Source organism: Pristiophorus japonicus, chromosome 13 (assembly GCF_044704955.1).
Source record: "Pristiophorus japonicus isolate sPriJap1 chromosome 13, sPriJap1.hap1, whole genome shotgun sequence".
NCBI classification, from domain to species: Eukaryota; Metazoa; Chordata; class Chondrichthyes; family Pristiophoridae; genus Pristiophorus; species Pristiophorus japonicus.
Genome location: NC_091989.1, coordinates 162,672,558 through 162,685,712, shown reverse-complemented (window position 1 = coordinate 162,685,712; position 13,155 = coordinate 162,672,558). Strand labels below are relative to the sequence as shown.

General features: G+C 47.1%; 1 protein-coding gene across 1 annotated transcript in view; it reads right to left on the bottom strand.

Moving 5' to 3' along the window:
- LOC139278216 (beta,beta-carotene 15,15'-dioxygenase-like) overlaps positions 1–13,155 on the bottom strand; it is a 60,747-nt gene that overhangs the window by 24,971 nt on the left and 22,621 nt on the right. The window contains 2 exon segments of the mRNA XM_070896863.1: positions 8,650–8,867; positions 12,800–12,947. Coding sequence (XP_070752964.1) covers positions 8,650–8,867; positions 12,800–12,947 — 366 coding nt within the window.

The following is a 13,155-nucleotide window of genomic DNA, read 5'->3' as shown; positions in this document are numbered from 1 at the left end:
AAATTTAGGACAGAAATAGAGAATTTCTTGAACGATAAGTGAATAAGGGATTATGGAGAGCGGGCAGGGAAGTGGACCTGAGCCCATGATAAGATCAGACATGATCGTATTAAATGGCAGAGCAGGCTCGAGGGGCCACATGGCCTTCTCCTGCTTCTATTTCTTATGTTCTTATGTCCATTGTGCCCTATAGGGGATGAAATCTGCACTGTGACTCTGGGAGGAGCTCCTCAGCCACAGGAGAAGATGGTTGAGGAGAACTTTAGCGACAACTTTCCCAGTGGCTGATAGCAGCGAGATTCCCCTGTAGTTCCCGCAGTCGGACTTGTCCCCTTTTTTAAAGATGGTCACAATCACTGCATCTCTGAGCTCTCCCGGCATGGTCTCCTCCCTCCAGATGAGAGAGATGAGACCATGTATCCGTGCCAACAGCGCCTCTCCGCCATACTTTAGTGCCTCAGCAGGGATTCCATCCGCTCCCGTAGCCTTGTTGTTCTTGAGCTGTTTTATGGCTTTTCCTAGCTCGTGCAACGTTGGAATTTCACTGAGGTGGTGGCGGGTCGCATACTGCGGGATGGAGTCGAGAACACTCGAGTCAAAGGCAGAGTATCGATTGAGGAGATCTTCAAAGTGCTCCTTCCAGCGGGCCCGGACAGCCTCAGTGTCCTTGATGAGTGTTTCCCCGTTCTTGGCCAGCAGTAGGGTGAGGCTTGGGAGTTTGGACCGTAGGTGGCCTTGACTGCAATGAAGAATCCTCGCATATCGTAGCTGTCGGCCAGTAGTTGTATCTCCTGTGCTTTCTCCATCCACCACCTGTTCTTTAGGTCCCGTTTTTTTTGTTAAACCTCAGCCTTGAGCCGTCTGTAATGTTGCTTTGCTGCTCCCGAGTTGGGTTGTTGCTTGAGGCTCAGAATGCTCTGTGCTTGCGATCTATTAGTTCTTGGATCTCCTGATCATTTTCATCAAACCAGTCCTGGTGGTTTCTGGTTGAATAACCAAGTGTCTCTTCACAGGCACTGGTTATGGAGGCCTGGAGGGCAGACCAAGCGCTGTGGGCATTGAGCATCTCCGGGTCATCAAGGTTAGCTGTGAGGCTCTGGCTGTATAGGGTTCTCTTAGCTGGTTCTTTAAGTGGCCCGGAATTGACTTTATTGCGGCACTGCTTCTGCTGTACCCTCTGCTTTGGGGCGATGTTAATGTCGATGATGGATCGGGTTAGGCTGTAGTCTATCCAGCAGTCGTCAGCTCCTGTCATTGTGCAGGTGATGTGCACATCTTGCGATCCCTGGCTCGGACGATGACATAGTCGAGCAGGTGTCAGTTTTAAGTGAGGGTGGTGCCACGATGCCTTGTATTTGCCCCTCTGGCAGAAAAGAGTGTTGGTGATGAGGAGTTCATGTTCTAGACATTTTATCAGGAGTATGGTACCGCTGGATTTGGCTTTCCCTACCCCTTCTCTGCCAATCACGTCTCCCCAGAGGGCTGTGTCTTTGCCGACCCTGGCGTTGAAGTCACCCAGGAGGATCAATCTGGCGCCCGCGGGGACACGGGACAGGGATGTTTCGAGGTTGGAATAAAAACCCTCTTTGGTTTCATCCGTTGCATCGAGTGTTGGGGCGTACGCACTGATGACTGTGGTGCATTGGTTCCGGATAGGGTGAGTCGGAGAGTCATGAGGCGTTCGTTAACCTCGCAAGGGGAGTCTTTGAGGTGGTCGACCAGCTCATTTTTAACGGCGAAGCCGACTCCGTGAAGGCAGTGTTCTTCCTCTCGTTTTCCTTTCCAGAAAAAGGAGTAAGCTTCACCTTGTTGCTTGAGCTGGCTTTCCCCTGCCCGCCTTGTCTCGCTTAGGGCGGCGACGTCGATGTCAAAGCGTCTAAGTTCCCGGACGACGATGGCGGTGCAACGTTCCGGCCTGTTGCTGTTGGAGTTGTCCATGAGGGTCCTGACGTTCCAGGTTCCGAACTTCATATTAACGAAGTGGAAGATGCATGTACATAAGTTCTTTTAACGTGGGGTGGCCGCTGCGTACAAGCAACCACACGGGCTGAGCTGAGCAAGGTCTTGCTCCAGTGGCAAGGGTGTCCAAGACAACTGGAGACCTGGCACTGCTGTATGAATCTAATTGCCTATGGCGAGATGTTGGCCGCAAGCTCGGCGCGAATAGCGCCCTTGAAGGGGGATGGCCCGAGGTTTGGTTGGAGGCAGGCATTAGGAAAGTCAGTTGTCTGCTGGAGTTCCGAGGGATGTTTTAAAAGTTCCTTCCAAAGTTTTCCAAAGTTATTTAAAAGTTTATAATGTAAGAACATAAGAATTAGGAACAGGAGTAGGCCATCTAGCCCCTCAAGCCTGCTCCGCCATTCAACAAGATCATGGCTGATCTGGCCGTGGACTCAGCTCCACTTACCCGCCCGCTCCCCATAACCCTTAATTACCTTATTGGTTAAAAATCTATCTATCTGTGACTTGAATACATTCAATGAGCTAGCCTCAACTGCTTCCTTGGGCAGAGAATTCCACAGATTCACAACCCTCTGGGAGAAGAAATTCCTTCTCAACTCGGTTTTAAATTGGCTCCCCCGTATTTTGAGGCTGTGCCCCCTAGTTCTAGTCTCCCCGACCAGTGGAAACAACCTCTCTGCCTCTATCTTGTCTATCCCTTTTATTATTTTAAATGTTTCTATAAGATCACCCCTCATCCTTCTGAACTCCAACGAGTAAAGACCCAGTCTACTCAATCTATCATCATAAGGTAACACCCTCATCTCCGGAATTAGTTTAATGAATCGTCTCTGTGCCCCCTCCAAAGCCAGTATATCCTTCCTTAAGTAAGGTGACCAAAACTGCACGCAGTACTCCAGGTGCGGCCTCACCAATACCCTATACAGTTGCAGAAGGACCTCCCTGCTTTTGTACTCCATCCCTCTCGCAATGAAGGCCAACATTCCATTCGCCTTCCTGATTATCTGCTGCACCTGCAAACTAACTTTTTGGGATTCATGCACAAGGACCCCAGGTCCCTCTGCACCGCAGCATATTGTAATTTCTCCCCATTCAAATAGTATTCCCTTTTTTTGTTTTTTTTCTCAAGGTGGATGACCTCATACTTTCCGACATTGTATTCCATCTGCCAAACCTTAGCCCATTTGCTTAACCTATCTAAATCTCTTTGCAGCCTCTCTGTGTCCTCTACACAACCCGCTTTCCCACTAATCTTTGTGTCATCTGCAAATTTTGTTACACTACACTCTGTCCCCTCTTCCAGATCATCTATGTATATTGTAAACAGTTGTGGTCCCAGCACCGATCCCTGTGGCACACCACTAACCACCGATTTCCAACCCGAAAAGGACCCATTTATCCCGACTCTCTGCTTTCTGTTAGCCAGCCAATTCTCTATCCATGCTAATACCTTTCCACTGACCCCGTGTACCTTTATCTTCTGCAGTAACCGTTTGTGTGGCACCTTATCGAATGCCTTTTGGAAATCTAAATACACCACATCCATCGGTACACCTCTATCCACCATGCTCGTTATATCCTCAAAGAATTCCAGTAAATTAGTTAAATATGATTTCCCCTTCATGAATCCATGCTGCATCTGCTTGATTGCACTATTCCTATCTTAGATGTCCCGCTATTTCTTCCTTAATGATAGTTTCAAGCATTATCCCCACTACAGATGTTAAACTAACCGGCCTATAGTTACCTGCCTTTTGTCTGCCCCATTTTTTAAACAGAGGCGTTACATTAGCTGCTTTCCAATCCGATGGTACCTCCCCAGAGTCCAGAGAATTTTGGTAGATTATAACGAATGCATCTGCTATAACTTCCGCCATCTCTTTTAATACCCTGGGATGCATTTCATCCGGACCAGGGGACTTGCCTACCTTGAGTCCCATTAGCCTGTCCAGCACTACCCCCCTGATGATAGTGATTGTCTCCAGGTCCTCCCTTCCCACATTCCTGTGACCAGCAATTTCTGGCATAGTTTCTGTGTCTTCCACTGTGAAGACCGAAGCAAAATAATTGTTTAAGGTCTCAGCCATTTTCACATTTCCCATTATTAAATCCTCCTTCTCATCTTCTAAGGGACCAACATTTACTTTAGTCACTCTTTTCTGTTTTATATATCTGTAAAAGCTTTTACTATCCGTTTTTATGTTTTGCGCAAGTTTACCTTTGTAAACTATTTTTCCTTTCTTTATTGCTTTCTTAGTCATTCTTTGCTGTCGTTTAAAATTTTCCCAATCTTCTAGTTTCCCACTAACCTTGGCCACCTTATACGCATTGGTTTTTAATTTGATACTCTCCTTAATTTCCCTGGTTATCCACGGCTGGTTATCCCTTCTCTTACCGCTCTTCTTTTTCATTGGAATATATTTTTGTTGAGCACTATGAAAGAGCTCCTTAAAAGTCCTCCACTGTTCCTCAATTGTGCCACCATTTAGTCTGTGTTTCCAGTCTACTTTAGCCAACTCTGCCCTCATCCCACTGTAGTCCTCTTTGTTTAAGCATAGTATGCTCATTTGAGACACTACTTCCTCACCCTCAATCTGTATTACAAATTCAACCATACTGTGATCACTCATTCCGAGTGGATCGTTTACTAGGAGATCGTTTATTATTCCTGTCTCATTACAGAGGACCAGATCTAAGATAGCTTGCTCTCTTGTAGGTTCTGTAACATACTGTTCTAAGAAACAATCCCGTATGCATTCTATGAATTCCTCCTCCAGGCTACCCCGTGCGATTTGAGTTGACCAATCGATATGTAGGTTAAAATCCCATGATTACTGCCGTTCCTTTTTCACATGCCTCCATTATTCCCTTGATTATTGCCCGCCCCACCGTGAAGTTATTATTTGGGGGCCTATAAACTACGCCCACCAGTGACTTTTTCCCCTTACTATCTCTAATCTCCACCCACAATGATTCAACATTTTGTTCATTAGAGCCAATATCGTCTCTCACAACTGCCCTGATATCATCCTTCATTAACAGAGCTACCCCACCTCCTTTCCCTTCTTGTCTATCTTTCCGAATCGTCAGATACCCCTGTATGTTTAATTCCCAGTCTTGGCCACCCTGCAACCACGTTTCTGTAATGGTCACCAAATCATACCCATTGTAATGATTTGTGCTGTCAACTCATTTACTTTATTTCGAATGTTGCGTGCGTTTAGGTAGAGTGTTTTAATACTAGTTTTTAATCCATGATTTTTAGTTTTGACCCCTCCTGCAGCCCCTTTACATTCAGTGGCCCTTTTTGTTTTTTGCCTTTGGTTTCTCTGCCCTCCACTTTTACTCATCTCCTTTCTGTCTTTTGCTTTTGTCTCCTTTTTGTTTCCTTCTGTCTCCCTGCATTGGTTCCCATCCCCCTGCCATATTAGTTTAACTCCTCCCCAACAGCACTAGCAAACACTCCCCCTAGGACATTGGTTCCGGTCCTGCCTCGGTGCAGACCGTCTGGTTTGTACTGGTCCCACCTCCCCCAGAACCGGTTCCAATGCCCCAGGAATTTGAATCCCTCCCTGCTGCACCACTGCTCAAGCCACGTATTCATCTGAGCTATCCTGCGATTCCTACTCTGACTAGCACGTGGCACTGGTAGCAATCCTGAGATTACTACTTTTGAGGTCCTACGTTTTAATTTAGCTCCTAGCTCCTTAAATTCATCCTTAAATTTCTCCGGAGGTTTCAAAAGAAAAATTCTCCAAGTTATTTAAAAGTTTAAAAATTTTCGCAAATTGTTTAAAAAGTTTCTCAAGTTGATTAAAAGTTTAAAAGTAGATTAAAAGTTAATTAAAAGTTGATTAAAAATCTAAAATGTGAGTCAGCAGTCTACAGCCCCAGTCAGTGTTCACCGTTAATGACCTCGGGCAGGTACAGCCCGTCGTTGGGCCGGGCCGGGCCCTCTGGCCGAAGGGACCTGGAGTGCGAGGCTGGGTCAGACCGGCTGGCTGAAGTGACCCAGTGTGCATCGCTGGGCCGGGCAGCCTGGCTGAAGGGACCCGGAGTGCGTCGTTGGGTCAGGCCCTCTGGCCGAATGGACCCGGAGGGCGTCATTGGATCAGGCCCTCTGGCCGAAGGGACTGGAGTGCGTCGCTGGGTGAGGCCCTCTGGCCGAAGGGACCCGGAGTGCATCGTTGGGCCGGGCCAGTTGGCCAAAGGGATCTGGTGCAAAGCTGTGTCAGACCAGCTGGCTGAAGGGACCCAGAGTGCGTCGTTGGGTCAGGCCCTCTGGCCGAAGGAACCTGGAGTGCATCGTTGGGCCGGGCCCTCTGGCCAAAGAGACCTGGAGTATGTCGTTGGGCCAGGCCGGCTGGCCGAAGGGACCCTAAGTGTGTCGTTGGGCCGAGCCGGCTGGCCGACGAGCTCTTCTACCAGCTACCAGTTGCCTCTCTGCACTGTTGCAGCTTGCCTTTGGAAAAATAACAGCATATAGGGCAAAGAAGGGAGGAATTCCTGTAATGTGTACAACTGGACTTGCTTGATTAGCATGTTTCCAGCCCAAGGGAAGGAAGCAGTGCTGGATATGGTCTTGGGGAATGATGTGAGGCAAGTGGAGCATGTTTCAGTATGAGATCCTTTGGGAAACAGTGATCACAATATCATTCGGTGTGGGGTAGTTAAGGAAAAGGACAAGGAAAAATCAAATGTGAAAATACTCAACTGGAGGCGGGCTCATTTCAGTGAGCTGAAAAGAGCTGTGACCCAGGTGGGTTGGAATCACAGACTGGCAAATAATACAGCAAATGAGCAATGGGGGCTATCAAAGAGGAGATAGTTTAGGTACAGACTAGACACTTTCCCATGAGAGGGAAAGAAAGGGCATCCAAAGCTAGAGCTCCCTGGAAGACTAAACATGTAGGGGGAGAAATTCAGGTTGGTTGTGCCTTCTTTTAGTGCCCCCGGGGGGGGCAAATGACTTTTAGCCCGGGAGCAGCGCCGTTAATGACTCCTGCTAAATTCCGCGGGGGTCTAGTGGCAGCGGTAACCAGTAGCTCCCCGCTCCGCTGGCAATGACAATGTCATCACCATGCACAGCGACCCGTTTTCGCCCTGGACGATGCTAGCGACTGTTTCAGGGGGCAGTAGGCCGCTCGCAGAGCTCTGCTTAAAGGGGAGATGGTGCTTGAAGAAGCAAAAAAATCTGCCAACTTACCGGTCACAAGCCGTTGAATCGTGGAACGCGGGCTCCGTGCCAGGCTGATGCCACGGAATCCCGCTCCCCGGTGGTCCAGGTAGGGACCCGCGGAGTTGGCAGCTTGGCCCTCCCCTTTAATGAAGGGGAGGGCCCTTCCACGTGGTAGCGCGTAGCGCTGCGCCCCTCTCCTTTTGCTTCCGCCCCACTCACACTCCACAGAGCAAGTGAAGTGCGTTATTTTGCACTCCACTTGCTCTCAAGGATGGTAATCCCAATATCGCGAGCAGGATGGGACATCCGCGCCTGCCACAGGACCTCCCGCCTCGTGGCTTTTATCATCCCCAAATGGGGTGCTACGCAATTTCCCCTCCCCCCACATAGAGTTTAAAATGAAACAGCAACAGGAGTCTTGTGATAAATGTAGGGTTCATAATTTAATAGAGAGCCAAGCTGAATACAAAAAGTACAGGGGAGAACTGAAAAAGGAAATAAGAGGGGCAAAGAGAGTATGAAAATAGATTCGCGAGCAACATAAAAGGGAACCTTTCCATTTAGAGTCCGAATTGGCTGCCACCTTTCGACAAGTCCACAGCAGACTATCATCTATACTGATTCAGATATGTCATGGTCTGATTTCTGAGGTTTGTTCATAAAAATTCATGGAGAATTTTAAAAACTAAAGACTTCACATGATAGAGACTTAAATGTGAGAAAAATGGGCTACTTAAAGTCAAACTTTGTTGTGCATTTTTAATTTTTTTTAATTTACGGAATCATTGTTCAATATCAGGACTGTACATTTCAAAACTGGATGGGTAGTAACCCAACTGTTCTACTTCTTAAAATCTGCTGGCCTAAATAGAACCCAGTTACTGCATATCTACCCTACGTAAACTAGAGGTGATCCAAAACTCGGCTGCCCGCGTCCTAACTCGTACCAAGTCCCGCTCATCCATCACCCCTGTGCTCACTGACCTACATTGGCTCCCGGTTAAGAAATGCCTTGATTTCAAAATTCTCATCCTTGTTTTCAAATCTCTTCATGGTCTCATCTCTCCCTATCTTTGTAATCTTCTCCCGCCCCACAATCGCCACCCCACCCCCTGCGATGTCTGCGCTCCTCTAATTCTGCCCTCTTGGAGCATCCCTGATTATAATCGCTCAACCATTGGTGGATGTGCCTTCTATTACCTAGGCCCTAAGCTCTGTAACTCCCTGCCTAAACCTCTCCGCCTCGCTACCTCTCTTTCCTCCTTCAAGATGCTCCTTAAAATCTACCTCTTTGATCAAGCTTTTGATCACCTGCCCTGATTTCTCCTTATGTGGCTCGGTGTCAAATTTTTTATCTCATAAAACTCCTGTGAAGTGCTTTGGGACATTTCAGTACGTTAAAGGCATTATATAAATACAACTTATGTACATTAAGTGTATGTTATGTCCATACTACTCCCATGCATTTTGTTTGGAGTTTAGATTGGTTAAATGTAAAATAAGACTACCTTATCGTCTGGGTGCCAAACCAGACAGCTGGCCCAGTTCACTCCTTTGAAGTAGGCTGTAGCCATTTTAAGTATATCCAGTTTAAGTGGCAGTTCTATGAAGACAATGTCGTTTTCGGTCATACCAAAGCTATGGTAGTAACTGGGACTGAGGAGCGCGTGACAAAGAATTGAACAGAATATTTCACAGTTTTTGAAGCACACGTTCTTCTTGTCATCTGTTTGTTTCAAAATAAATACAAAAATTGGTTACAAAATGGCAGAAAATAAAGATTCTAAAAGCTAATGTGGCACTTTGCAACCATACAAAGTAATGAGAGCTGATAGAAAAGTCCCCTTAGGGGAAAGTACTTCTTAACAAACTTAATTGAATTTCTCTTATTCAAATGTCACTATTTTGAAGCTGTGGGCCCTCTGCCAAAAATCCTAGCCCTATTTACATTGTGACAAGGGTGGAATTTCATGCTGGCTGTTCCACTCAGTGGCTTTAGTCAGTGAGTAGCTGAAGCACAGATACCTGGAAGGACCCAGCATTTGATTGTTGGCATGTGCTGAAACAATTGTTCTCACTTCCCTTGGGTTAGGGGGGCAATAATCGGCCAGGCTTCCTCCTCCTGATCACTATCTAGCAATCCCGGTTGTAAATGCATATGTGACAGCTGCAAAATTCACCACCCAGGCTCATATATCACAGACAGAAGTCACACCCCAACAAGGAGTTGCCATCTTCAGGAGTAAAAAATGGCAACAGAAAAAAAGGGCATTTTTCGAGGGGATTTCTACACTGGAGCGAGGCCTAAATTGCAGAGCCCCCAAAAACTGGATTGCGATGCACGAGTAACCCGCGCCCATTCATCGCAACACGTTGCCTGCACATTTAAATCATCTCTGCGTCCAGCAGCTCTAATCTCGCTGTTCAGTGGCTGGACGCATCAGCAGGGGGCCAATATTGTGAAAGGCTGGCACTAATTAAAGCTAGCCTGCACTGCTTAAAGCTGGCCTGCACCTCTTAAAGTGGAGGTGCATTGTGGCTGGAGCAGGTGTTGGGAGTCGTGGTTGAAGAGATTCTGACCTGGGGAAGAGTGAGGAATGGCACAGCAGCTGAGAGAGCGAGTTCCAAGGTTTTCAGATGCTGCACAGGAGGTCTTGTTGGAGGAGGTGGAAAGGAGAGATGTCCTGTATTTGCAGAGGAGGCCCTCCAGACACACAGTCAAAAGGCAGTGGGAGCAGGTAGCCGTGGAGGTTAATGCCAGGAATCAAGTCCCGAGGACCTGGATGCGGTGCTGCAAGAGGTTCAATGACTTCACAGTTGTAGTCAAGGTCAGTGAATGCATATCCTGCCAACTGCACCAGTAGTCTCAGCTGCTGCTCAATTCATCACCGCCCCCCCTACCCACCCCCCCCCAAATCACTCACCTACCAACAAACTGTATCAATCAGGCCTCTCACCTAACATTAATGTGCTTCACCTCACCCTCACACACTTAGCACTGCTGCAAGCCTCACAACCACATCTCACAGCTTGCACACACTGTCAGCTATTCAACCATGACAGTCTCATCTGCAACAATTCTGTCAGAATTTTAATCCAGTTATAGAAATTGAAAATATTGAACCAAAATGTATGGTTGTCATTTACTTCTGATGTATTCTGGTGCTATAAAAGTTTCTATAAAAGTGCCGGCTTGACTCAGGTTGGTAGCCCATTCACTTGTGAGTCAATATTTTCCAGATTCAAACCCACTTCAGAAGTGACCACATAACCTGTGCTGACACTGCCAGTGCAAAACTGTTGGGGGTCGTCTGTCAAATCGGACATTGACGTGAAACTCAAACGCCTCCTCAGATTGATGTGAAAGATCCCGGCTTAGAAACTGGATCGTGCCTAAGGGTCCAACATGATGGGTGATGTGCGTGCTCTCATTTTATGTCGGATGTGCATCGCCAGCCATATTGGTTAGGACTCTTCCGTAGACGTCTCGGGCACATACCTGCCACTGACGTTAAGACCATTGTATATGCAATTAAGACGCCTAACGCCCGTTTCAGACCGCAAATGACCACTGCATGTTCCAGTCAGTTTCATCAGTGACCACTGGAGGCTACCACACAAAAGGTAAGTTTGAAGCCTTTTACTTGCCTTATCGTGGAGCCAGGAGGATCAGGAGTGCTAATCCCAGCCCCACATTAAATCTGCCGGCCCCTGCTCACCCACCCCGGTCCCGATTGCCTCCCACTTCTCCTGACAATCTCGGTTCGTCTCTGAACTTACCGATCCTGCTGTTTCCCCCCCACGCCCGCCCCCCGCAGCAGGCGAGCTGCCTCTAGGATTGCGAATGATGCCCTCAGCTCACTGATACTATCCTAATGAGGCTGGCGGACCGATTTTCCATGGTCCGGTCATCGGCCTCATTAGACGTTTGTAGTGCGCGCTGCACCAGGATCACAGTCCAATTCGAGCGCAATCCAATTTCTAGACCTCCATGTCACTATTTGAAGAAGAGCAGCGGGATATCCTGGTCAATATCCCTCCTTCAACTAATACCACGAAACAGAAAAAGTTTGGTCATTTCTTTACTATTTGTGGGGCCTTGCAATGCACATAATTGGCTCCTACATTTGCCTGCATAACTACATAGATTGCAAAAGTAATCCACTGGCTGTATAGCATTCTGGGACAGCCTAAGCATGTTTTCAGGTGCTATATGAATGCAAGTTCATTTTTCATACTTTGAGATATTTTTTAACTAAAGTAATTTTTTTTTCTCAATGTTTCTTGTATTTTCTCACCCTCATATATATAAATAAATAAATTGGCATTCAAATCACATATTTTGTTAAAATTGAACATTTCGCAATATGTAATAACAAAACGCGTTAAAAATAAGTAGCCAGATAGTTCAGTCAGCAAATGAACCATGTGGTATAGTACTGAGCTATAAAGATCTCAGATCTGATCTCCAGTTTCGACTGCTGCAACACAGCGAGAGATGCTACATTGGTTTCCATGGCCCTGATTTTAACTCTCAGTGGATTCCCCGTTCAGGCCTGTGTTAAAATTACAGTCGGGTCTCAATGATGTCATCAGAACGCAACATGCAGATGTAAGCATCATCATCATAGGCAGTCCCTCGAACTCGAGGAAGACTTGTTCCACTCTAAAAGTGAGTTCTCAGGTGACTGTACAGTCCAATATGGGAATTACAGTCTCTGTCACAGGTGGGACAGACAGTCGTTGAAAGGGTGGGGGGGGAGTCTGGTTTGCCGCACGCTCCTTCTGCTGCCTATGCTTGATTTCTGCATGCTCTCAGCGCCGAGACTCGAGGTGCTCAGTGCCCTCCCAGATGATCTTCCTCCATTTAGGGAGGTCTTTGGCCAGGGACACCCAGGTGTCGGTGGGGATGTTGCACTTTATCAAGGAGGCTTTGAGGGTGTCCCTGAAATGTTTCCTCTGCCCACCTGGGGGTCGCTTGCCATGTAGGAGTTCCGAGTAGAGCGCTTGCTTTGGGAGTCTTGTGTCGGGCATGCGGACGATGTGGTCCGTCCAACGGAGCTGGTCGAGTGTGGTCAGTGCTTCAATGCTGGGGATGTTGGTCTGATCGAGAACACTGACGTTGGTGCGTCTGTCCTCCCAGGGGATTTGCAGGATCATGTAAACAAGGACTCTGTTGACTCCGGACGCTTGTCCTTGCTGCCTGCTCAGAATAGAAGGTTAAAATTGCAGATGTTGTGATCGTGGTGGCTTTCAGACAGGAAAAGGCCAGGGCGATTTTGACTGCCACCTTGCCAAGTTTGTGCTGAGCGAGTAGAGTTAAAATCACCTCTGGCTTGAAAGGGTGAGGGTGGCGGCAAGATTATGGGAGGGAGATGAGATAAGCCAGAGCTCCCGCATCTTGTCAATGACCCCTTATCCCTTCAGGAGCTACTTCAAGAAATAATTTAATACAAAAGCAAAATACTACAGATGCTGGAAATCTGAAAAAACATTTCATGTCGATGACCTTTCATCAAGAAATAATTTATTGTTTAAAAAATAAGCTGACAAAAAACTTCAAGGAAATCTCAAATAATGTCACAATGAACCATACATACAAACTAAAACCAACCTTTCAGACCTCGACAGATGATAAAAATTGATCAGTGTAGTTACCTGGCTTTGTATTCGGTATCTTGACAATCAGGTACTTGGGTTTGCCTTTCTCAGCTATAGAGGTGCCCATGTTGTAAGCGTTTCCAATTCCATCATAATGTGGATGAGATGTTGCCAGATTCAGAGCAACATATTTTGTGTAGTCAACCTATGTAAATGTGCCAAAGATAGAATAAGCCACCCTTTACCTTTGAAAATCCAGTGTCAGTTGCGGCTTTAAAACACACAAGGGGCGAAATTGCCCCTTTTTATAGCCCTGTTATTGCCTCCGGGGGCATCACTTTTCACCCAGGGGAACAGGGGCACTACCGCCTTCTGGAAAAATGCCCGGGAGTTTGTGGAGGCGTTGCTGCGGC